We start from the raw sequence: 27,230 nt of genomic DNA, 5'->3' as shown, positions 1-27,230 counted from the left end.
TGAATGATAATTAGCACTGAATCATCCAAAATAAATTACATAATCATGAATGCAAGATCAACTTGTTCAATTTGCATAGTACTTGAAATACAATTTCTCTCTTAGTTAAGTTCCTCTATTTAATACACACCTATAACACAGAAGGCTACATTTATGTAAATTACATTGTGTTAATGCTTAATGGATTGCCAGTATCTGCCAGTTGATTTTAAAGGTGGGAGTGCTGTAGGCTACATAGCTTATAAAAGTGAATTATTATTAAATATCAAACAAATATATTTCATCGCTTTTCATAACTGTCACTGTCTGAATATATAAGGGTCAATTTCACCTTTCATGAAGTAATCTTGAAATATTTTGGCGTGAAAAGCAAACAGGGGTCTTGGCTTTGTTTTGGGTTTTTTTGACCTGTCATCTCTGTTTTACACCATGATGACCCATATATTTCCTTGATGCCATTTTATTTTTTCAAGTTGTTTATTCATGTTGTTTCGTTGCAAAGCATGCTTTTGAAGGTCATTTGTCCATAACGATGTGGTTATAAAAGTGTTTTATTTTCCTTTTTCTTCCTTTTATGTGGAATGTATATTTCTTGTGAGGTAAGACCCTCAGCACGTGAAAGGAACATCTTTTTTCTCTTCTAAATCAAAACTGCAGTTTGTCCTAAATCACTTTAATTTCTATGTGTTGTCACAACACCACTTCTTTTCTGTCTGCTTTCTGGCCTATTAGCGCTGCCTTAGGTTTTATTTATGGTTATTGCTTGTAGTTGCGAGTAATCTTTCATTGTGGGCTTAATTTAGAATATGCTAATTGCTCCGCTATTGCAAATTCTTTAAATATTTGATTTATATGCAGTATCAGTGCTTAAGGAAAGTCAAAATACTATTAAAAATACATTCCAAGCCAAAACCAACAAAGGCAGTTGAGCACGGAATATGTCCTATAACATAAAATACTGCATAATAATCCATACCAGGCACATTTCGAAGGACGTGCTGGCAATACCATAAACACAATACTTGTAGTTATTGCTTTTGGTACCCTCATTTTACTGGCTTTCATTTATTTGTTTACATATAACATATAATGTTTGTTAAGCATTGAAACGACTCAGAAGTTTTATGCACAAATTTCGCAAAAGGACCTAGTTTGTTGTGAACAGCAGCCTCTGAGAATTAATATCTGTTTTCCCATATTTTTGTAAGGATTAACAGTACAAAACAAGCTTTGAAAGCATTGAACTTCTGAGGTTTTTTGCCTTAGGTTTTAGAAATAGCTTCTTCCCTTTGCTTTCCCTCAATGAATTTCTGAAGTTAATGGAGTGTGCACAGTATCTGTCGTAGTGTAAAATCTAAGGCCATGTTGCATCAGGTCCTATAAGCACACATTTCAACAGTATATATCCTATCTCAAAAATATCTGTAAATCAATTTATTTTCAATGTGAATTTACATACTTCTGTAAATAAAAACATGCTATGGTCTTGTTGCTTAATACAGGCAACTTTATTTTTCTTAATTGTAAAATTAGTTGTAGATCATATGCTCTGTGAGAGTTTCAACAGTAGTGTTGGCCAGTGTCCATAACTAATAAACTGCGTTTGGAAGGGTGATACATTAGTGAAATTTTAAACATTAATCTGGCTTTTGCAAGGTCCAATAGTTGTTTTTTCCTTTAAAGAGAAGGATGCTGGTAACCATGGGAGCCCCATGTCAGGACTGTCTCCCTTTGATTATACCAGATTGTTGGCTGCAGCATTTCCCTTTCAAAAAAACATGTATGGAACAGCACTTTCTTATAACCTAAGCTGTGATATGTTTTCCAATAGGAAAATTTGGTTAGAAACAACAAAAAAAAACACCAACCCACCAGGCTTGCTTTGTAATTTATTATTCTTCAAGCCTTTGGCAGTGAGTCATGAAGCATTTACACTTTAGTGAATAGTTAATTTGAATTTAGTAGGTCACCCAAAACGTATTTCTGCTGTAAATGTTTTTGGGTTCAGAAATGCAGTGTGATTGTTGGCACATTAGCCCTCCAAAATTAGTAGTTTGGAATAGTTTGACCCTGTTCTTAGTGTCAGTTTTAAGTGGTGGAATTCAAAGCCTAACACATGGATAAAGTCATGGCAAGTGACATTTTTCCCAACAGTCCCCACTACTTTGAAGAAATTTGATCAGTGTGCAACATGATGCAGAAAATAATAGGTTTTCTTCAGTAGAAGTTGAAGCAAAGCCTACCATTTGTTGCTAGTAACTGTTAGGAAGCACTTCTGCAAAACAACAGTTCACTAGCACGTTGTTCTTCCTTTCTTATTTGTGACTTTCCTGACCCGTCACTTGAGGTGACTGATGCTGGCATGGTGGGAAGTTCCCAAAGAACCATTGCTCAGAGACGCTTTTTTAAAACCCAGTTTACTTTGCATTAGATGCGACAGATAGCATTGTACTTCACTATGCTCTCGAAATACCTTATTAATCTGATAGTGATTACTTTTATGTCACTGTTATATTAATAACATCCTTAAAATAGCAGTGGGCTCTACAAACACCTGATGGAAGTCCCTGCCATCAGAACAGTACTTTTCATAGTCATATCAAACTGTCCCCATCGACAATTGCAAAAATATTGCAGTTGAGAAAATGAACGTGTCCAAAGGCTGCTGCTTTTACACTCACCCTGCTTCTGTTTCCTCTGTGCTGCCCAGTGACGTGTCTCCTTGTATAAGTACAATTAACCTACAGCTTTAATCAATGCAAAAAGAGATGTAGAATGATCTCAAGGATTTGTAGTTTCTTAAATATTTCATTTTCTGTACTCAAAGCAACAAAAGGAGGAAATAAAAACTGAAAACATATATGCAGCTGGGAGGCAATAAGGGTTTGCTGTGCAGCTGGTTGACCTCAGTGGTAACCACCTGACACTGAAATTATTTGTCTTGTTTTACAGCAGCCAAGAGTTTACTGAAAAAGCCGGACGGAGTTAAGGTAGGTTAAACGTGTGCTTTAAAATACGTTCTATTAGTCACCACCTATCTGCAATTTCTGCCAGTTTTTATAACTGATTATTATTACTTCCTTTATTTGTAGAGTTTGTTAACAAGTGATTCTTACAGTATATTTGATGTGATTAAATTTAGTGGGTGAAGCTTAAAAAAATGGAATAGAAGAAATATTTGAAAAACAAGTGGAAGATAGAAAACTACTGGAGAAAATGCTTTTCTTGCTATTTAAATGAAAGATGATTGTATAATTAATGACTTGGTGTTATTAATGAGCTTGTAAATATAAGTGATGGCTTGGTGGTGGGCATTTTAGCTTTTTAGGTATCAGTGTTTAACTGCAGCTCTGTTGCCTTCGGGTTTCCCTTTGACTTTTTATTAGATTTCATGGAAGACCAAAAGTTTACTGATGGGCTTGGCTCCACATGAGGTGTATTCTGCCAGATGTACTTGCTATATTTGGCAGAACTTGAGGGGTTTACTATCGCAACAAATCAGCTCATCCTGACTAATAGACCTTGCTAAGAAGGGAACATTTTGGCAGCTTTCATACATGATTTAGAGCTCCTGTTCTCACGTCACGAGATCCTGCAGGAGGAGAGATGCTTCACAAATGAATGTTCTGCATAAATACTTTGAAAAACAGCCAGGAAAAAAAGAATATATCACTCGGCAATGAAAAATATTTTATTTCTTGGAGGACTCCTGAAGACTAGAATAAGTGCCTCATGCTTTTATGATATGATTTGAAAGATACTCTTCTGTGCTCTGTTTGTTTACTCAGAAGTGCCTTTGACCTGAATTTTAATGTTCTATTTAATCTTAACTTTTTATTTTAACAAAACATGGTATAATTGAATAGCAGATTCATAGTATATTTGTCCCTGTCCTCCCACACTTATGCACTTTTCCTATCCAAAAAATCGTGAGGCTGATTTAGAATGAAGTGAGTACACTATGATTTCAGTGCTTCTCGCTGCCAAGTAGTAGATACCACAGTTATATGGAGAAGCATACATTCAGCGCTGTTCTGTGATTCCTGTGGAAAATCCTTACCATGTTTCATTGTGGAATATATAAATTTTATGTACTCTAGCTGATCAGCTTTTCATTTTTAAATATCATTCCTCCTACAGGTCTATGATGCTATTTGTTATATCTCAATTTTGATTACAATATTGGAAACAATTGTTGCCAAAATTTTGCCTAAATTACACTTGTTGGGATTTGGTAACTTTGGTTTTCAGCATTTATGTGTCTGCTGTTTGTCTGCATGGTCATGTGGAGCAAAGGGAGTAAATTTACATCTGGGGAAGTCTGGTTTTGTCAGTTCTATAATTGAGTTACTATATACTCCGTAGCATTTTTCCAGCCCTTCCTACAACTTAAGCTTTTTCTTAGAAAAAAGCCAAAACAGAAATATGCTGTACTCCATGCATTGATACTTCAAATCCAACCAGTCACATTTTCTTCTTTTCCTTTCTCTCTGACTGGTCAATTCAGAAAAGGAAGTCCAGTTCGAGTGTTCAGATGATGGTGAGGATCTTTATCGACAGATTGTTTTTCCTCCTGTGAAACATTCACACTTAGAAATCAAACAGTTGCATTTAGGTTTGTTAACATACTGTGAGAGGCTACAAGACTTTAAAGCACAGCCTTGTGAATTTTAAGCCTGCAGTTGCTATATGCCATCCACACTGAATTGTTCTACAGTTCTTTCAAGAAAGTTTTTTATTTTTTTAACCTGGGGACAATCAAAAAACAAAAAAGTAGATGTAACATTGGCCAATGCAGCTGTTCTTAGTAAATAAAAACAGTAACAAAACAGTAATCTTATAACAGCCTTCTATTAATTTTTAAACCTCCTTATATCAAAAGCTAATAGTATTAATATCATAAAATGTAACACAAATCACATTGCTCTGCACGGTGAAATAGTATTGCTTTAATTCAGCCACTATAGACCAAGATGCCATGACAAATGCTCGGGAGTACAAAAGAAAACAATTTCACAGCCTTTCCATCCTACAGTTTCCCAACTAACTTCGTTCACAGCTCAGGGCTTTGTCACAAGATGTCTCAGCTGAAAGTCAGTAACTTTCTTCTTCTTCAACCTGTTCTACAGTCTTGCCTTCATCTGGCCTCTGTCATCCCACACAAGAACTTACTCAATTCCTGTGTTATTATGGTTTTGAATCTGACTTTTGAGATGTTGGTGATGATCAGCTGTGATGTCCCAACCAGCTTCTGTTGCTGCTGCCAGTGGAGCAAAGGCAAATATCCCTTTCCCACACCTTTTCCTGGGAAGTACAACTCTCCTTGAAAAGCAGAAATTGCTGGCCGGGTCTGAGCAGACTCGTAGCTGTGTTGGTAAATAGTCTGTTCTTTGGGCAAACATTAATTTTCAGTGACAGAGGATCAGTGCTAACAGTGTCCAAATGAGGGTGACCAGAAAGGTGCAGTGAGGGTATCTCTAGTATGCCAAAGGTGAAGTGTGCTTTAGCCTGCTGTGAAAGATTTAAGTCCCAAGATGTAGGTTTTGTTTCTTAAAAGGTTTTTATAATATGTTAAAAAAGACCAATAATGATTCTACAGTCATGCCCAGTTTTGAGTGTTTGTGTCTGTCTGTCCTGCACTGCCATCTGATCTAAAAGAGTGGCTTTTGACGAGCAATGCACAAGTATAAGTGTTCTTTCTTTGTAACAAATAGAAGGTCACCACTTAAACATAATTCAATCTTAGAACAACTGTTTCATATGAAATTATATTACTTCTTTTGGAATCATTCCCCTTTGCTGTTAAAAATATGTGCAAAAGATACAATGTGTGTTCATATAATAAAAAAAAATAATAAGAGAGAGAAAGTGTACAGGCTTATTGCTGATTCCTCTCTTAAGTTTCAAAGGGTTTTACCAAGTTCTGCTTACATAGAAGAAATAATTGTATTCTGAATATCATTATCTCTTTCTGCTTTTACTAATGAATGTTGTATTCACAATATCTTACTAAGAAGTTTTGAATATATTTCCTGCAGTTTTCAGCAGTAGCTGTAATGGATATTGTTTATTTTTATAGGACTTTCACCAAGGGAGTATGGACCCAAGCCTGCTCTCCTTACTCAGGCAAAATTGGAATTGAAATTTGATTAACCTGTTTTCATTATGTATTCAACAACAAGCATTCATTTGGCGTATCACTTTTTTTTTTTTTGTATTAAGCTACTACTGAATAGGACTGTATGAAATCTGGTGAAATCTTCATTTCTTTCCTCATGTTTTTGCTTTATGTGTATCTGCCTTTTGTTAGGGCCTTTTTATTTGTAGTCTTGTGATGACTACGCTGTCATAAAAATATGAACTTTTAGTTACACAACTTGATCTGTGATTTTTCTCATGTTTTGAGAGGTTCGGTATGCCATCAAGCAATGTTGTATGTGTTCTCACTATTCCACAATTCTCCTATAGAACTTCCATTTCTTGAACTGGTTGGGGTATTTTTAACAGTTTTTTCCAAGTAAGTAGTTCAGGTTTTGCCCAGCTCACAGTCCCATAAATGTCTAAGCAAGTTAGGTGATATATAAAATACTTGCTAATACTTATGTCTTCCCCATAAATGACATTATACACTAAGGTATTTATTCCCTCCCTGTTGTGAGTTCAGACACCATTGCAACATACGGCTGTAATATTGTTAATAGAGAAATGAAACTTATTTGGCAATAACTAGGCCAAGCTGGAGCATAAACTAAACACTTGGAACTCAATAATGACTCGTATTTTATCTTAGTGACAATTTCTCCACAAAGACCGTTGTTAAAATAATGTTTCTCATCCTCCTGCTGCAGAGCACTGTGAACTTTGATTTTAAATCAAAGAAAATTATTCTCTATGGGAGAATGGCTTCTATCACAAATATTACTAAATAACGTTTAGTGTAATGCTCCCCGATATTAACTACTAAGAAGTTTTATGTTCTTCAGAGTAAATTAAATGCTGGTTAAGATAAGGAAATTTGCAGTCTGTAATTAATTAATGTAAATCCTGCTGACATTTCCATAATCCTGACGTCCTAAGTAAGACTTAGTTCAGCTGCAAGCTTAATTCCTGTAATCAACAAGTCAGCTGCCACACCTGTACCAAAGTAGAAATAATCATCAAAAACTGCTGAGGACGTGAAGTTCAGTGAATTTCCCCAGTGGTGCTGACTTCTGAGTGCTTGAATTTCACAAAGCCTTGGCACAGACAAAACTTGAATGTTAGCCTGTTTGGCTGAGAAGCTGAACACTTCATCTGAGACTACAGAGCCATGGCAAAGTGTCAGTCACCAGGCAGATGTTTCATGCACATCTCAGTTTGGTCCGCTGTTCTAGGACTTCCTCTTTCTTTATGCCTTTTCATATATGTTACTTAGCGTGGCATCATTTTTGAATGGTTTACAAAGGCTTTTCTTTTAGAAGAAAAAATACCAGATTTTGACTCCAAAATTTCTAGAGTTTGTTCCTTTAAATGGAGAAATCAGTTGCATTTTTTACAAAAATCCATTCAGGAAACAATTTTGGACTTTTTTCCTTTGTTTTGCACATTTATTATTAAGTACTGTGGCTAGAAGGTTCAATAGAACTTTTTTTTTGGGTCAAAGTTCTTCCAAACAATATGTATCTATACACCCAGTTCTGCATGCTGCTTTGGATTGCTCTTGTTAAAATTAGACATGAGTAAAATATACATACTTTTTTTTTTCCTAATTAATGCTAAAGAAAATTGACATATTTCAAACTAGTTTTACTATTCTTTAATCTTGCTGCTTAGTGCATGTAAAAAGTGGATCAGTACATTATTTTTAATATTTCTGTGCTTTTCATACCATGGTATTTATGAAAGCTGAATCTTAAAAATGGATTTAAAGAATCAGATGCCTTTAAACTTACTGCTAAACAGTTTATTTGAATTAAAAGTTTGTATAAATAAAGGCCAGTAGCCTTGTAAACATGTAGTACTGCGCTAAGCATGAGAATTAACATGAGGACCTACACATAAAATTCAGCAAATATGTACTGATTGTGGAATGAGACAACAGATTCTATACATAGTGTGAAACCTTACACTTTCAGGTTATAGTACCAAAACTGAAAGGCTGATACACAGTTACTGTAGGAAATCACAGCTGCCAATTTTTTTTGTCTAAAATAACTCTAAAAAAGCTAAAGGGACACTAGTCTCTTTTGACCATCAGTTGTATTTATTCAGATCTGGTATCAGTTATATTTATTAAAATCTGTTCCCAGAAGCCAGTAGAACAAATCTATAGATTTCTGGAGAGCTGTGAATGATCAAACGTTATTTGTGATAGTGATAAGTAATTAGAAATAAAGAAAAACTGAGTCCAACTATTTAATACTGTTGCGTGACAAGAAATCACAATGGCTATTTAGGATTTTCTTCAAGCCCATATTAATTCTATATTCTTCTTATATGTGCTTAGCTGCTACTTGAAGGCTCTCTGTTCTTTTAAATGTCACAGCTGAAGTCATCTATGCCTTATATAGACCATAGTACAGTGCATCTGAAAACCCATAGCTAGCATGTTTGGAGGAGTTGCAGCTAGTCATCAGATCTATTGTTAGCGTTTTTTCAAGTTCATAAGTTCATCTTTCTGTGATTCTTTATTTCCATATCTATATCTATATATAGATATCTATATCTGTATATAGATGTTCTATACAGAGAGATATAGATACGGTGCCTACTGCGAATTCTAAGGCCTGTCTGTTTCTATTTTCTGCATACCTACAGATAAACAACAAAACGAACGTGGTAACCAGCCCCAAGGAAAATATTCCTACCCCGGCGCTGGTATACCTGGAATCTTCCTTCTCATGCTATCTTGACACTGTCTCCTGTTTGTTCTTCCCTCTTTTTTTGCTTTTTCATGCATTTACTCTGTTTGCTTTCTAAAAACAGGCTTTGGAAAAAGTTTTTGTTTGAATTATGCTTATTTTTGTGTGTGTGAGGAAGTCCATTACAGCGTGTTTATTAACAGAAAATGTTACATGGAAGCTGGATGCGGTAGAGTCATAGCATTTGTAACCGTAGTTGAAGTTTTTGCATGCTGTGCCAGAAAGTGAGTAGAATGCGCTTTGTGTTGCTCTTAGCTCTTTGCCTGATGATTGTCTCCATCTTTTTAATGCTAATCTTTTGGGGGGGAAAAACAGTAACTAAAAAAAACCACCCAACCAACCAAGCAAAACACCCCAAAACCTCTGTTATTTTCTCTGCTTTTGTCTTAGTATGTACTGATATCAAGGAGAGCTAACAGGATTATTGCTAGGCAACCATAAAATAGACCTTATTCAGATTTTCATTCCATATTTCCTAAAACTCAACAGGACTTTGCAAGACTTCACTGGGATCAAGAGGCATCTAGTGCTAAACACTTTTGCTTGTTCTCTTACATGTAAATCTGCCAGAGACATTACTCGTTAATAAACTCCACTAGGAACATACTGCTAATGAGAGTGTTGTTCATGAATGTTTCTAGTCCAGTCTTGCTTTTATTAGTAGCTCCTATTTCTTAGGGACATACATGTATCACATGGCTTACAAATATAAATGCCAGTGCGTAAGTACCTGACTTTGTCACATATTATTTCCTTGTGTGTCCGCATATATAGCTTTGAAAATGCGGATAATTCTTACGTATTGGGAGAGGTTTTTCTCTTGAATTGTTTTGTGCAACTGGCACTGAAGCGTACATTCCTAAGTAATTTCTAAGGACCTGTTAACAGGTTTCCTGCATGAATATATGGCAGTCTGTTCCCAGACACAGACATGCACAATAGTCCATGCTGAAAGTGCACTGGCTAACTGCCATTTCAAAGATTATTTGATCTGTTTTTAAGGGAAATGGATTTGGGGAAATTACACTCTAAAATGACGTGAAGACCTGCCTCTCTTACTTACTGCTGCTCTGCCAAAGAGGCAATTGGTGATAATCTATGTCTTCTAAAACATGCTAGTGTTTAGAGATAGTTAACTCGTCCTTAATCCTTATCAATTCTGTGTTTGTATTTGATCACTTAACACTAATACAACAAACACGCTTAGGGAAGAGAGGTCATTTCTGGCCTTCTTGTCTGTCCCGGCTCAGACAGGAAAACAAGCAAAGCTTTTAGTATCACTTTGTGCAAAAGAGCCTCTGCAGGTCCCCAGAGCTTCAAAGCCCTCTATACATTGGTCATGAATAAGGTCTCTGCATGCTGCTGCATTAGGTGAGATGGTCTTTTTGGCTGGCTTGCTGCTGAGGAAATCTGTGTTCCAGACATCCAGTTTCACCCTCTGGCAACAGTTAACATTTTGGCTCTTGTCGGTGTTCAGCATTTGTGAGCTGGCTCTTCTTGCACTCCCTCACACAAATGAGAATGTATTTACCAATGGGAACTCTTTCTCTCTTTATTTTGTTCTTGCTCAGGAGCCCCAAACTACAGTAATCCACAATCCTGATGGAAATAAGGTATTCAGAAAGAATCAACTCCATCTTGCTTTTCCACACCACACATTCCATCCACTATTCCACAGCAAAATAGGGCCATTCCAGGAATTTATCAAGGAAAATCTCATTCCTGCATTTGTTACACCTGGTGTCTTTTGAGCTTGTTTTCATGTGTGTTCACCTGCTACGTGCATCCCGCTGGTTGTTCTTGGGGGAGTCGGTGGCGATGGCAGAGCTGAGTCCCCTGCGCAGCTGGGCTTGGGGAGCCCGGTGTTTCATTTCAGCCAAAAGTGCTGCAGCCTAAATAAAACCAAAGAACGCTGTTCTCAGAGCGTGCTGAGATTGTACTGAGAAGTTTTATGTGCAGTCGTCACCTTAGATACAGATGTCATTTCAGTTTATCCCATCGGCTGTTTCTCAGCATGCTTATACACCATGTTGTGACGTGTCATTTGCACAGGACTTTGGTTTTCTTCCATAGCGTCACTTAGTTTAAAAAAAAGTAACATTTTAAATTACAAAGAGGTCTTTTGATTTTCATGTTTTCTTCATGCTTTTTTTCTTTTTCTTGTGGATTGTGATGTTTGCATTTGGCAGCTGATTCCTAAAATGTGTTTTGTTTTGTTTTTTTCATGCATGGACTTGAAAAGGGCCGGGAAATATCATCATTTACATATAACATATGTTCCTAGGTTTCCTGGAAATAATTTACTCTCCAACAAAAAATTCACTGTTTAAAGTATTGATCTAAAGATTTGACATTTCATTTCTCTAGTCTTAACTACTTGTGGTTGTTTCAAATGAGAAGGATTGAATCTGAGTGAAAACATAACGCATGCAGACATTTCTTAAGCATGAAAGTGCTGATGGCGTGGGTTGTGCTTGTGTATTCCATTCCTTCATGCACCTTGCATCTGTTGAACATAGAGCTTTAATTTTCATGTTACTACTTTTGCAGCTCCCCAAGTTTAAACTCATAGGCAACAAACAGCCTGTGTTTGAACACTAGTCTAATCTTTATCGCTGAAGTCCACTAAAGCCCAGAAACCCCAGATCAGATATTGGCGTGACTACATCTACTTGACTTTATTATGTAATCATCACAATTAAGATATTTAATGTCCCAAAAGGTCACGGCAGACAAGCAAACCACTTAATGCAGAGAGTTACTCCTAAATTTTTCTGAAAGACTGATCGTTGTAGTATGGCAACTGGAGTGGATGCTTCAATATTACAGGCTACATCTGCTGTGTGAGCTTGTGCATGGTGTTTACAACCTGTATTTGTGTGTGGGGGTTGTTTACTCATAAGTACTTTATCTAATATTTTAAGTGATGGAGCATGATACATCTGTGTAGAGTGAAATGTCTAACACCAGCCAGTTCAGGAAAAGCATGGTGACTTGTTCAGTTTCGTTTGTGTGTGAATTAATTCATGTAGTTTTATTTATGGATGGACACTCATTTTGTTTTGGGTTTTTGTTGTGGTGTTGTTTTTTTTTAAGGTCTGAGTAATGCATTAACCTTTATGAATATTCCTTCAGCCTTGTGAGGACACAGTAAATGAAGGGCACTGTCAAATTTACTTTTATTATTTAATTGTAAAATCCTTTTAAGAGTTAAATACAATACCACTCTTCTATCTCTCAGATAAAAAATAAACCCGTTAATCCTTTTTGCTGTTGAGCTGTGAATAATATTTATATATAGTTTCTACTTTTCAAGAAAGTGTACAGATTTAAAAAAATCAAGTTTAAAAACTTTCCAGCTTCCTAAAAATGTGTGTCTGTTAGATTTGACAGTGCCCTGTTGAATTTGCCTGTAATATTTCATGTTTCTGGTAATTCCTGAAAGACTGAGATCCAGTATCCTTGCCTTTTTAACAGTGTGGTGGCTTAAGTGCAAACTGTCTGATACATGAGTCATTCCTCTACATGACTGGTTGTTCAAAGAACACTACTGCAAAGATACCTTAGTTTATCAAAGTCGTTATCATCTATTTATTAATTCTCCATCTCCTTCAAAAATGTTTTGGCCACAGAACCAGTATAAAAATTATGGAATCTGATCCAATGTTCTTAAAATCGCTGGGAGACACTGTTTTAATATACGTTGCATAAGCCATATGAGCAGAAAATCAGTTGTAAATTGCAGAATGAAGAAGTCTGCATACTTAAAAGTTAGAATGGAATGACTTATTTTTCAGAGTCGGTTTAATCACTAAGCTTAAAATGGCAAGCTCTCCTACTTGGCTGAGGTAATTCATATAACATTTCATATGGACTTTGTACAGTTGTATGTTAAAGAAAAAAAAATTCCTTTACATTCCTGTGAAGTAAAAGCATTAGACAGCAGGAAATGTATTTCTGTTCCCTTGTGTAGAGAATTACAAGGTTTGACATCAGTTGCAGGTGGAAATGTCTTAATCATTGTGTGGCCATTTGTTTGTGAATTACATCCCACCCTGCTTCAAGGCTTTGCATGATATCTGTAACTAACTGTCATTCTCAAAGGCACGCAAATAAGGCTTGGCTTTTTTTAATACATTCTACTTATATTTACTTGTCAACAGGAATCAACAGAGAGTTCCAATACAACCATTGAAGATGAGGACGTGAAAGGTATGATTTTAAGCTTGAAACATTTGGATAAACAAAAACTTGAGTTATGGGAATTTATCTCAGTAGGTCATTAAACACAGAAAGCTCTAATGAATCTTAAGAGAGAATACTGGTTTTCCTCATTTAAAAGAAATTACTTTTATGCTCTTCTGTGTTACTTCTGACATGTTTCAGACTTACCTTTGAGTTTTCATTTCCCAAAACACCATTTGCCATGATGTTTTGGAATGAAGAATATAAAGTTACTGCTTATTAACTAAGATACGAGTTCCAGTAATAGTAGCAGTAGATTAAAAAATGTGTGAGTCAGTGCTTTGTAACTCTTAATTTGTTTATGTACTTCTAGCATGCATTTGTGTTTTGGGTTTGTTTTTTTATGTCATCACCATTTCAATTTTTATTCTGTTCAGATGCCAGTGTTTTTTCATGTTTCTCTTTTGTTCTGTCCATACAATTCCATTAATCTTCTTTTTTCTTTAAAATGCTAAAATCAATTATTTTTTTTTTAATAAAATTAATTCTGTAACCTCACAGATACTGATTTTGTTTCCATTTTTTACCCTCTAATTTTTACACTGCGATGTTACTCATACTTACTTTAATAACATTTTGTTTTAAAACAAAGAGTTGGTTTGTTTTGGTTTTTTTTTAAGGGTAATAGGTTTGTGTACCTCTGGTTCACAGAAAATATTGGTTTTCAGCCTCAACGAACAATGTTATGCACACAGGTGAAAAGCAAACCAGAGGTGATAGTAAGGAAAATGTGGAGAATGGGAAAGAAAAGAGAATTCTCAGTGAAACATTGTAATTTGGGGTTTGCTTTCTGTTGGAAGTAGTACAATGTGTAAGTCACTGTTAAAAGTGTTAGCAAAGTTGTACCCTAAAATAGAGACTTGAGTCTGCTAAAGAGCTTCATTGGTTTCTGGAGAGCGTGGGAGTGTTTTAAAATGCAGAAGATTTAAAGACAAGGTAGTTTGAATTGTATCAAAAATATCTAGTGCTTAGTTTCGGATGGGTAGGATAGGTGCTAGGTGTGTTTGATAAAAATATCGGTATTGCCAGGGTGATGAATTGATAGTATAAGTATGCAAGTGTAGTCTCTGGATAGCAGCTGTCCATGGACCACAGTGTTGAAAACACAGATTTTTAAGTACGCTGTGAGATTCATTGGGCATCACATCACGGCAGCTGAGCTGGGGCTGGCACAGGACAGCAGAGCAAGCCTGGTGCAGAGCCCAGTGACTTGCTGATGCTCATGGCGTGGCGCTTGGAAAGGCTGAGGAGCTCAGCCACCGGGTGGGCTCACCCCCACAGTCTGCTGCACTGCAGTGATTTCCTCTGCTTCTGCATAGCTGCTGTTCCTTTGGTGGAGATAAGATTTTCTATCCATTGCTGGTAACGATGCAGCTGTAAATGGTGACTTACATTGCTGTATGAGTGGCAATTAGCTTTAATTAGGTCACCAATGTTGACAATTTGTTCTCAAAGTTTCAGTGAACCATTTCACCTCCACTTGAGCAAAGTCTTGGGCACATTAACAGCCAGTACCCACTCACTTCAAATAACAGCCCTAGTAATAGCAGATGGAGTTAATGTGAAATAATGGCTTGGAGAACAATTACAGGTATCTGCAGCTGATGCAAAGGTAAATACAGTGTAATTTACCTTTATTCATAACACTTTGTGTTTCTTCCTTCAAACCATTATAAGTAGTTTAGTAACTAACCTCAGTAAATGAATAATTTAATTATAGGGCCTCTGCATGATGTATAACATGATGTTACAACCATAGGATTTTTGTCTATAAAATTTTATCTGAAGCTTAGTGCACAGAATTGTATCTCAGGAATACAATTATAAGGAAAAAAAAAAAACCCACACACAAAGATAAAAACAACACAACAAAAATGTTTTGTCTAATTCTTCTATATGATTCTGTAGTATTGCAGTTAAGATTAGATTGGATGGCCACGATATACTTTATTCCCAAACCAGACAACAGGATCTTGCAGTAGTCACAGGTCTGAGAGATGAGATGCTGGTTGTGTCCTTCTCTTTGCTGTAGCTTAGGGACAGATGTAAAATGTTTAGCAGATGAAATTTTCTGTTATTTTTAGGTTCCTGACCCACTGCTACCTAACAGTGATACAAAAGTCATAAAGTGGATAAGCCAGTAAGATGAGCTGAGGCTGTACTCCAGAAAGATTGTTGTGTTGTACTCCAGAAAGAGTGTTGTGTTGTGTATTTTCTGGAGACTGCAGAAGGAGGAGCTGAAAGAAGTTGCTGTGCTTGCCGAAGAGGAGGCAGAGTAGTGCGGTGTTGCTCTTCACCTGCTTTAGTGGGAAGGTGGGATGATCCTGATAACCTCATACATTGATGCAGCTGTTTCAACATCTGGTCCCTGGCCTAACACATAGCGGTATCACTGCCCTGTTCACCAGGCGCCAGATGCACATTTTGTTCCAGTGTATGGGGATTTCATTTTCTGTTCCATTAGAAAAACAATATAATCTCCCTGTTATTAATTGCTTTCAAGCTTGCTTGTTTTTCACTGTTTAGTATTCCTGTCACACTTCCAATCTTTGCACTGGAGGCTGCTTTTCTGGTTCTTTTGTTATAAATTAAAGCTAACAGTACCCTTAGGGTCTTACTTCTAGAATGATTCAGGGAATAGGCAGCCCTGCAACCCTGACAGCTGTTATAAGTTCAAGCGTAATGCTTTAGCAGGACACTTAGGAAAGATATTTTCCCCCTACATCAAACTTGACTTCTGGATGTAGATTTTCTAGGACAACAGTGAGAAAGCTGTTGTCAGGAACAGCTACTGACTTCAGCTGGAGATAAGATACTGATAGGACAAACTGATGTCAGAGCAAGCAGAGAGAATTCTCTCAGATTACTGACTGGGTCCTTATGTGTATGCTCAAGTTCATGTTTTTCACCATACTGAACATCTAGAATGGAAGTTCCCCACCTGAGATGATAAAGGGCCTTAAAAATTGATTTGCTTTTCTTTGCAGTGTGGAGTACAAGAGGGGAAGAGATGCTCTCCTTCCTGTGAAGGAGAAGGGAGACAGGGATACCACTCTGTAACTGGATAGTGGTATTAGCGTATGTTTTATAGTATTGCAGTATGGCCCACACTTCACAGAGAATGACTCTTCCTCACAAAGGTGTGCAGTCTATACACTGTATCCCTCCTCCTCTTGTTTTAACATTGTGCATAGAATGCATAAACAGGTACAAGGTTCCTTTCTTTGTACAGATGACCAGCCTACACATATTTAAAACATTCAGCTCTGCATTGAGTGGTTTTCTTATTTTTTATTGATTATGTGAGCCTGTGTGCTATACAGTATCTCCAGCACAGTTGGTTTTGTGTGCCCTGTGGGAGTGTGTGTGCATATGTGTTTGTACAAAGTATTACAAATGTTACTATTCATTAAGAAAGGTATCAATTAAAAAAAAAACAAACTTAAATCACCCATGAGAAATGTGTCTTTAGGGACATATTGTTACTTCTCCTATCTATCAGAATACTGCATACAGTATTCTCTCATATCAGGATCTCACCATATTTTTCATTTCTGGAGGCAGATACTTTAACTTGAAGACAGTAAAATCAGGCTTACTTTTCATTTGTTGTGTATTGAGAAGTCTTAGTGTCTGTAACTTTGTCTTGCTTATGTATGCATTTACATCTTTTAGGTCTGGAACATATTTCTTTTAAGAAAGCAATATCTGGCAAACTGTAGTGAGCTTTAATAATTCAAGAAATAAGCTAATTCTAGAATTTGAGTCTGAAATTGCTTGAAGCTGTAGCTCAGGTTCCTTGCTGACATAGATTTCTGACATAAAGCATTTATCTGCATGGCAGTGATCCCCTCTGAACATAAGGAGAGGACTGGACAGAAAGAACATACTGAGAAATGAGCTGAAGGCAATGCCTTCTTCTACGATTGCTTGTGGGATTTCTTCCTCTAGTAATGAGACTGGAACCCATTGGCAGCATCTCTTTGATATGAGATTGATATAAGGGTTTTTTCGGTAATACTGTAGAACACCACGGTTACTTTTGGCAACCATGCACACAGACTTTTACAAAGCTGAGTTGTTAAATTTATCATGGTCAGGAAATCTAGATTTCTCATGGTGTTCTTTTGCCCCTGGAAATGAACTAATGAAAACAGTATTAGGAGTGATGGGTCCTGACGGGAAAAATGGCTGAGCTGTAGGGCACTTACAGATTAGATAGATTCTGGCCAATCCGTGCTACTTAATACATGTTTAAGATGCATAGCTTAAAAAAATTAACCATTCAGGAGGCATGTATTCTCATATATTTTGCTAATTTATTTCATTGTTTTTGTTTAAAAGTAGAAAGAAACCAATTTAAACTAAACCATCTGGAACATACTTTCCTATAGAAAAACCTTTACATTGCTAAGAATCTTTTTTTAAGAGCTCTTCCAAAACCCTATATATCTCAGTACTGGATGGAGGGATAAATCTGTGCTGGCATCTGAACAGAGTCATTTATGGCTACGACCTTTACAACTGTTCTTTGGCACCCACACTGCCTCCCAAAACTACACCATTAACATTGTTTGTGTGCTCAAAGATTTTATAAGTTCTTGTTGCTTGTAATTAAATTCTCGTTATTTTTCTTTTGGCCTTCTTTTTTTTTCCTTCCTTCACATCTACTTGACCCTCATACAGCTCTCACAAAGGAGGGTGACACGGAGAGGTTGTGTCCCACCCACCACTCCTCCTCTTCCATTGCTTCTTCACCTCACTGGTCGCCAGCCTTGCCGTGCCCCGGCGGCCGCTCCTGCTGCCAGTGCCTGCTGAGGATTCTGATCACACTCTACCTCTTCATCTTTGTTTGTTCATATGTTGTGTTTCTTTCCATCAATTCAGCGGGCAAGTCCACGAAAAGTGCAAACTCAGAGAGTCATTCGCTTGAGTCTGAGCTCTCCCACTCCACTCCTTCCTCTGTATTGTGTAAGTTGAGAGGCTCATCTGTTCAGATGATCTCTGTTGTCTCCTTCTCTTCCCTCCCCATCATCTGACAGTAGCACAAAAAATGTCAGTACTGTGATCTGTCTGATCTAGGAATGACCTTTTCTTAGGGCTTATAAAAGTACCTGTTTATTTATTGGCCAGTTTTTATTAATTGTAAAATTATGTCATCAACTAACAGCAGTATGAATAGGTGTATATTTCAGAAAGTTGTACCTCGCAGAGGTTTGTCTCTACAATAGTTTTCAGCTTAAAGATAGATGTTGCTCTCACCTCTGACTTAGATCCTGGATATAGGGTCTCCAAATCAGTTACCTGTTACGTATGTCATCAAGTTACTTTCTTTAGCATCGCCGTTGGTACGCCAACCTCAACACTGTTGTAACAGCTGTTAGCTTGAGGCATTGATTCATGACAACTGAAACATTTCACGCTCTGCTTAGGAAGAGACTTGTGATGGTTAGTGACCAATCAACTGTGAGGGTGAGGAGACTATGTTTTAACAGTTTATATATAAGAAGAAAAGGGCATTGTATTAGCAGCTTTATATATGGCAGAAACGGTCTGAGTAGATACATTTCTTGTTTATAAATTAATTCAGAAATTCTTTAGAGGGCAGGGACCTTGTCAGCTGAAATGGGGAATGGCTTCCTAGGAATGCAGGCTCTGCTTGCCAGATTCAGATCTGGCGTCCTATGTGTGTTGGGGTAATTGCACTGTACTAAGAATAAGCATTTGCGCTGGTAAAGGTGAGATCTGCATGGGCCCTCAAGGGCTGTGTGCAATTGGCCTGAGCCTTATTTTAAATTTGAGAGGAATTTTTCCTATGTGCAACTAATGCAGTTGAGAGGGGAATCAGTCCTGGAGATGATGGGCTGTCTTAGCTCACGACAGGTAGTGTCAAAAGGCTAGCTTTATTCTGAGGGAGCAGCAGAATAGTTTGGCTTTGGCAGCCTGGAGTTGACACTAAGCAAAGAACTAACTGCTGCATGATGGAAAAGCTCCTCTTAATTCTTTAGATTACTGTTTTGACAAGTGGGGATCAGATTTTTTTTCCTGTATTTGTAAAAACACTTCTGAATCAGTAATTGACCATCTAATGACCGAAGAGGAAATTAATGATATGTCTGTCAAAGTGACAGTCGATGATGAAGTACAGACTTTCTTGCACAGCGGTTAGAAGAAGCTGTTCTTGTGATATAGCCATATGCTGCACTTTGGCAGGACGTGTTAGTAGCATGACTATATATCAAACTAGAACTACAAATACCAACAGTACAAACTACACAGAACCTTAAAAGTGAGAGGAAGTAATAGAAAAAGCATGGACTTGTGTAATGTTCAAAGCAGTCAGTAACATATGCCATAAGGCTTTTGTTCCATCTGCAGTATCTATACCCAGATGTACCCAACATTTTCAGATCTGAATGCTTGCTGCCTCGCATTCCCTCCTTCATTGGGGAGTTAATAGTGCTAATGCCACTATTAATGTTTAAACATAGATGTTGCCAAATTTAGGAAGAGAGGCACCTCAGATAATACTACTGTTCTTGAAAAAAGTAGATTCTTTCAGTTTCCCTGAAAGAGTGCGGTGTAGAAATGCGACAGTATATATACACAATGACATTTTAAGAGAGTAAATAATCTCTCATGTATTCTGTTCTTCCTGTGACTTCAGAAACAAGCACACTTCTTTGCCACTTTGTTCCACAGGAAAAAGAAAAATTCTCAAAAATCCTGTAAAAAAAAAAGTGAAAATGTAAATCAGTTTAAGGAATGCAATAACAATCAAGTCAAACCACCGTCTGCTGTGAGGCAGGTAAAGGATTATAATGTGAATCCATTCTGGTAAAGCTACTTGGTAGAAACATGATGGTACTAGTCATCTGGTAATTAGCCTACCAGCTGAGTTTTGGTTAAATGATTTATGGATTAGAAATTGAGAATTGGGCAAAACACCACAAGTTAACCCAGTAGCTGAATATGCACCAGACTTGCATATATTTTTTTTATTCTGATGCTTCAAAATAATTTCATCCCAATAACTGGAATATTGAAGTTAGATAAATAACTAAATTTAGTGACTAAAGGAACCGTGAAGTCCCTGTAACACCTCACCTGTTCTCAACTAAGTTTTAAAAATGTACTATTTTGGCATAATATGATTTTAGAAATGTCCATGAAATGCTGTGTTTTCTGTAGGGATCATCCATCCTGCGACCTGGGGAAATTCAGAAAGCCGAAAGCAGTTATAGTCTACTAAGGATAGGATTAATTCAAGTACAGGTAAAAAGAACTTAAGTGCTGAGAGAAGACATTAGGAACATGATAGGCTATTAGGGAAAAGGTACTGGTGTGGCCAACAGAAGATGTATTCGGGCCAAAATCATTTGGAAGTGGAGTTTTGTTGGGATAGCTCTAACAATCTGGTTTAGAATACTGAGTATAGAGGACTGCAATAGTAATATAAACAGGCTCCTGGAGTTGTATACAGTGGGCAGACTTACACCCACTAGAAAAAAGATAACTGCTATAAGCAGCTATAGTAACAAATTTACTAGCAGTGAACAATATTAAAAAATCAGTGAACGTTAACATTGCTGAGACTTCTTTGTAAACTACGTGGGAGTTACTGGGCTTGTCAGAGATAATGGTAAAGGCTCAAGTGATTCGATTTTTAATTTACATCACAGGAGAATTCAAGTCTGTTGTCAAAAAGCATGTATGAGAATTTAGAAGAAAAAACGATACAGTGAAGTCAGACTTCAAAGCTTGGGATGGGAGTGGGGGTGAGCAGAGGCACCTGCAATTCCTTTCTGTCAGAAGCATCTGGAAAACGATGAGGTCTCCAAAGTTGAACTGGATAATTAGTCATATTTGGCAGCTATCTCACGACAGCACAGTGGTGAGAAAGTGGGAACCCAACTGGTCTACAATGTGTAGTACGAAACTGCATTAACTCTCTGTTTGTTGGTAAGGAGCAATTATTGTATGTATAAATTATAATCACAAACAAGAAAAATATTCATTTCTTAATTGGTAAACTTGATAGGTTTTAATCTGCTATCACAGATGTGGGAAAAAGATGATGTAAATATGGCATATTGAGTAAAGACAAATTGAAGAAGGATTATCAGTTAAAAGCAAGCCATGTAAATTAAAACTCATTTTCAGCCTCACGTGCTTGAGGTATTCAGGAGTATATTTTTAAAGGTAATATAATACAGTTTTGCTATGAGTATAATAGGCAAATGCCACTTTTCTTAGAGTTATTGTTTGGGTATTATTAATATTATCATTTATTTCAGCACGTCTTATGCTTTTAAAGCTTATTTTAAAGGAAATCTATGTAGAATTGAGGATTATTATTCATTTTCCGTTGTAAAACACTAGTGAACAACAGGGTTGTTCTGAATTGGTAGAATAATTGTGTAAGAGCAGAGTTTAAATAAAAATGCTCACAACAGCAAATCTTGTTAATGTCTCAGTCATCAAGACTTCAAGCTTTATTTCTTGAGACAGCAGCCAGATTCCATGATTAATGTAACATGTTGAGAAACCATAGTGCAGTATCTTGTAAGTGCAGAGGCCATGATACTGCTTTGTTCTGACACTGTAAGTGATTTGTCATTAAAAAATAAACATTTGCCAACATTTTCCACACTGCATACATGGTAGTGTAATTTTATGGTAGCTCCAAGGAGAGAGCATCTTTAGGAATAACTAATTTCATATAAATAAAAAGAAACTGTAGTGCATATGACAAGTTGCTTAATATTATAGTATGATAAAGGCAGTGTATATGTATATATAAAGGTATGACAAGTAGGAGATGCACTCATTTTGCTTGATCTTTTTTGTCAGTATAATGTGGACAAGTGATTTGCTGGGATAATTTTTCAGATATTTGCCTACATATCTAATCAAGTAGTTGTTTTTTCATTAGGCGAGTAGTAGGCTTGCAGATGTTCAGAAAGATGAAAGAGCATCAATAGCCAAAAAAAAATCTGGAACCATCCACCCTTATAATAAATTGATGAATAAGAGTGAATGTTTGGAATCAGCAGGCATGAGGAAAGAGATGTTACTCATCAGATGACAACCCAGATGTCTTAGTTCGTATCAAAGTTTAAGGTATTTCATGCTACAAGCATGGAGAGGAGAGGCAAGATTCAATCTTCTGGGCACTCAATTTGGACAAACTAAATTAAAAAAACTTAATGTAGTTTTGACAAACTAGATTAAACTAAATAAAAGTCCCCTGGGGCGTGCCTTGTCGTCTGAGGGTCTGGGTGTGTTTTATGTACATCCAAGATTCAATCGGTCAGTTATTCATGCAGCACCTTCTTTTCTTTTCTTCACAGAAATTACTTTCTTGGAATATTTGTGGGATAAATTAAAAGGGAAATTATCAACAGAGAATTTAAAAATATTGGTGTGAATAGAATGGCTTTGATAAACGTTTTGTGACTTTTGCTGTATTCCTCTCTGCGTCTGGGGCAGCAGTACCTGCTGTAAAATTGATTGACATCTGGTGCACTCGCATAACTAGTGTTTGTTATACAAGACAGGATAATATTTGTAGTCTCTTCCTCTTTCTTTTCAAAGTGTCAGAGGATAGAAATAATATTAGCGGCTTTATTCTTTCCATCTAATTGCTATTTGTTGGTAGAATATTTGGATGAGAAATAAAGCTAGGTTCACCCATACTGTGCCATACAATTTTAGCAGGCCAATTGTCACCTTGATGAGGACTGTACCATTTTTAAATGATAGCACATTGAGTGCTATCTATTGTCTCCCCAGATTTAGATATCCTCCACAATGTAGATGTCTATATTTGAGCTAGTTGTCTAGACTCTCTTTAGTCAACCCAAATAGGTCAGATGAGTCACACTTGTCTTAGATACCTATTTTAGGATATGATGAATCATGCCCTGAAAGTGCTTATTTCTCTCCATCAAATGTAAGGGAGGGAAGTTGAGAGAACAAACTCACTTGTCAGTACTTATACATGTCTAAAACATTGTGAGATTAATGCACATTGGCGTCTACAAAGATATGTAGTTAAGAGTACTGAGTTGAAAACTTTAAGGGTTTTATTCTTGAGAAGCAGCATATGAGCTAGTAAGAAGCAGAATCATTTTAGTAATCTTTCGAGTTCATGTACTAATCTATAAATGGGCTACTGCATTCTTCTGAAAAGGTGCCTTACTGCATAGCAGGTTTTCATCACTATCTGATTCAAAGCAAACAGTAGTAAGGGGTAAGCATTTCCCCAATTTGGGTATTATTTGAAAGATGGGGGTGATTGGTCTTTGCTCTGGATTTCACAGGCCCTGTTGCGAGTGGTGTCTGCACTGCGGTTAGTTGATAAGCTATTTTCTGAAAGACCAAAAATATTTTTATCCTTTGGTATAATAGTATGATGACTGTTCCTAGAGATATTTTGTTTCAAAAGAAACATGTCAGAGAACAATTTAAAAAGTGTATTCATAGTTCTGTAAGAACAGTGGGGGTAACTAGTAATCATCCCAGTATAGTAATTACATAATCATCTAGACTATTAATAACAACAAAAAGATGCTCCAATAGTGGAATGAAGCATAAAGTGTTTCAAATTATGTTCATAATAAGCATACTGGTGTCAGTTTTGAAGAAAATCATGGGTAGTATGGTAGTCAATTATACCAAGGATTCTAGGATTCTTCTTTGTGTTTCACAAAACACAAAGTTTCTGGTATGTGTATTTCTGAAGATATCCTCACAAATCCACAGCTCATTTTTATTCTGCACCTTCTCTCTGCAATTAAAATGTCAAAGTATCTGTCATTTGTGTGTGGTTCTTGTAGAATAAGTTTACAAATGTTACCTGGGCTAAAGGAAAGAAAGAAAAGCTCTGTAGTTTCTTCTTAGAATAACTGTTTTTGCTACCGTGGTTTTCAACTTTTTTTTTCCTATGATATTTTATTTCACTAGCTGTGAGATTGCATCTTGTAAGTTTAAAGGGTTTGTAGTGTTAGATGCTTTTTGAGTAAATGATCATCTTATTTTGTGTTCTTCAGATATTGGCATTAATGGTGTTCTTTAATTATTAAATATTATCCCCAACCTGTAGCTGAGTGGGAAAAAAGTAGTGAAATATAGCTAGAGGTTAATAACTAATTTAAAGTCAACATACATTCTACAGCAGTGCTGCAGAAATAATTCTAGCCAGTGTTAGAATATGTTCTCTTTTGTTCTTTTCTTATTTGGTCTTTTTATAGATGCTCTTCATAATACTCTTGCTTGAACTGCCTTTGTATCAGTCATAAGTATCACCTACTTGCTTGCCAAAGCAGGGGTCTTATTATTTTGAATTGCTGATATCTTATTACCGTAAGTCACCATCGCTACAGGGGTAAAGGTTACATTTAGAGAGTAGGTCCATGATCTTTTCTTTAATGGATTTACTTCACCATATTCTAGCAAGGAATGTAAAAGCTACCATGCAAGTTTTTCCATGCAAATTTGATGGTTTTGGTAGCTTTCTGCTACACTATCTGCATTCCGTTTCACTATTAGTTTTAAAGAAAATGGCTCAGCATCTTTTAACTTATTTTTACAACACTCTTCCCTCACATCTCAGTAAAACACCTAATGTATTTTTGCTAAGTAATCATTTACTTAGAGAGATTATATAATTTTATGCCAATAGAAAACCATTGCCATATTCTAAGACAGTATAAATGCGTCAGGCTTTAGTTTTTCAATTGCCTCTTATACTCCCCTTAGAAAAATTAGCTGAATTAGTTTTATCAGAATCTCTGTACAATTTTTGAGTTTTCCTGCTGTGTCTTAAGAGTTTTCTGTCATTTATCACACTCTCTTATGTGCCATAAGTCTACATATTGCTCTTGCACGCTAAACATGTGATGGTGTTTTAAAGGGAGAGAATAATACAGTCATAATACACGTATTAGTAGTTCATTATGCCAAAGAAACTGCATTTTGGTTCAGTCCCATCATCTCATCACATTGTGAAAGAGCATACAGATCTCCAACAAGTTTTAACCGAAACGGAAGGACAGTATTGAGGAAATTCCTACTGCTTATCAAATGAAAAGTATAATAGCGTAAGTTTGCCACTGCACATGAAACAGCATAATTCCCCTAGAATTCAATACAAGCAAAGTCTACTTTTGAATAAAATTTAAAAAAAAAATCAATTGAAAATGGTGATTGTAAGTGACAGTTATCTGGCAGATGGGCACTGGCCAGATGCCTCTTCCCTTATGCCTCGTTTGTTCACTTGTCCTTGTGTAGTTTGTAATGTGTATTTAGATAGAAAAAGAAATCAGGGTTTTGGAAGAGCATGTGTTATGTGGAGTCCATCAAATTTGTCACGAGAATTCGGTCATTTTCTTCCTGCTTTAATAAATGCTGGTTATTTATGCCAGGTGTTGTCTGCAATAGCAGGACTCTGTTCCTACCAATACGCTTTTCACCTTAGTTCATCTTCAGTGCCCTCCTATTTCTTCCTTTGTGCTAAGGAAAAGTGCAAGTATTTGACTTGATTCCCGTGTCTGCCAAGCCATGGCTGTATTTTCTTCCTCATCTTCCCTTAGTGCCTTCCAGTTTTCTGCTTGTTGTATTCCGTTCCTCCTTGTTGACCTGGCCTCCCTATCTCCTGTCTCGTCTTTCCACCCTTGCTAACCCCCTATGTCCTAGGCAATATACTTACAGGCTGAAATACTTTTAGCATGTATTTGTACTCTGTTTCCCTGCCCCCACATGCATACCTGCACAAAAAGTATAAAATGTTAAAATAAAGAAGATCCCCAAGAACAATCCAATAGGAGGTTTGTGTAAAATCACAGCAGCTACTGGGATTTTTAATGATTGTTTGATATCTGATGCTACTGAATGTTTCATATTGCCTTGTTCTTTACCATCTTTTTCTTGTTATGTTCACTCTTGCTCTCTAATGAGTATGGGCTGAGAATGAAGTGGGGTTTTGCACACACAATAAGTAATGTCTGGAACTCCAGCTTCCAAATTATACTCTACCTATGTGTTTGACTCCGCCAATGAGGTTCCATACCAGATGACTAAAGAGGAAGAAAGCTAATATTCTAGTATGTATGTAATAATTTTGTGTTACTGAAAGGGAAGAGTAGCATAGTTGCTTCCATATACAGAATTTCATGTGGTGCTTGTAATTTTGTAGAAAAATTGATAAATTAGTTGAAAGGCAAGTGATCTGGCAACATCTTTCTGTTCTGACAGCCCCCATTGTGAACCACAAAGTCTTTCCACAAGTACTGGAAGAACTGACACTCTTGCTGGAGTATGATAGAAATGCAACATTTTGATTCACTCAAAACATCTTTTTGAATGTATGTGTGCAAAGCTTTCCATTCTCATTTAAATTGAAATCAAGTCACAAAATCTCAAAGATTCGCGAAGAAACTTCTGTCATTCACACACATTTAACTCCTGCTACTGAAGGCAAGAAACGTTGCCAGTGAATCAGGTTACCATCCAACTAAATTGAGCTGTGGCACACCATTCATTTAAAACAAAACAGAACACCTTAATAAGCCTCTGGGCTTGGTTCACAGAATGTTGTGCAACAGAATATGTTCAGATACTCACTGTTTGCTTGCTGTTGCCTATCAGAATGTAAGTTAACATGTGAGTTAACTATGGACTTCTCATGGTAACACTTGGAAAAGAAAGGACCAGTGATAGTGAAAAAGGGAGTATTGACAATTATCTTTAGCAAAAGTGAAAGTAAAAGTACGTGTCTATGTGGTTTCATGTCTCTTGGGTGTGGAAACTATAGTACCCTTGTAGGCATTTTCATTGCTTACACGAATCTAAGAGATATCGAATAACATGATCTCATGATTATTTAGCAGCTCATTTTTACCTCATTCTCCACTGTCTGATTCAATAATCTGTATTTTTTCCAGTCTGACTGGAATGTATTACTAAGTTATTTAATCAAATCTTTTCGTTTAGTTATATGGACGTACGGTGTAGCATGGAAAACTTGTGGTTTCCTCACTCCATGAAGTCTGCATATTCTGCATTGCATTTTACCAATCTTTC

At 36.6% G+C, this 27,230-nt stretch overlaps 1 protein-coding gene across 15 annotated transcripts in view; it reads left to right on the top strand.

Annotated features, from left to right (window-relative positions):
* Positions 1 to 27,230, top strand: part of CAMK2D (calcium/calmodulin dependent protein kinase II delta) — a gene marked incomplete at its 3' end in the record, with an annotated part of 157,792 nt that overhangs the window by 120,713 nt on the left and 9,849 nt on the right. For 2 of the 15 annotated variants that reach the window (XM_080343394.1, XM_080343393.1), the window contains exons 13-16: positions 2,956 to 2,990; positions 8,797 to 8,856; positions 10,472 to 10,513; positions 13,064 to 13,112. In XM_080343394.1, coding sequence (XP_080199520.1) covers positions 2,956 to 2,990; positions 8,797 to 8,856; positions 10,472 to 10,513; positions 13,064 to 13,112 — 186 coding nt within the window. Of the gene's footprint in view, positions 1 to 2,952; positions 2,991 to 4,507; positions 4,541 to 8,796; positions 8,857 to 10,471; positions 10,514 to 13,063; positions 13,113 to 18,032; positions 18,117 to 27,230 lie in introns of all 15 variants that reach the window. The other 13 variants (XM_080343397.1, XM_080343396.1, XM_080343389.1 and 10 more) reach the window with 11 other exon arrangements.

Source organism: Nesoenas mayeri, assembly GCF_963082525.1.
Source record: "Nesoenas mayeri genome assembly, chromosome: 4".
Lineage (NCBI taxonomy): Eukaryota > Metazoa > Chordata > Aves > Columbiformes > Columbidae > Nesoenas > Nesoenas mayeri.
Note: the sequence above shows the minus strand (reverse complement) of the source record. Positions and strands in the feature narration are given on the sequence as shown.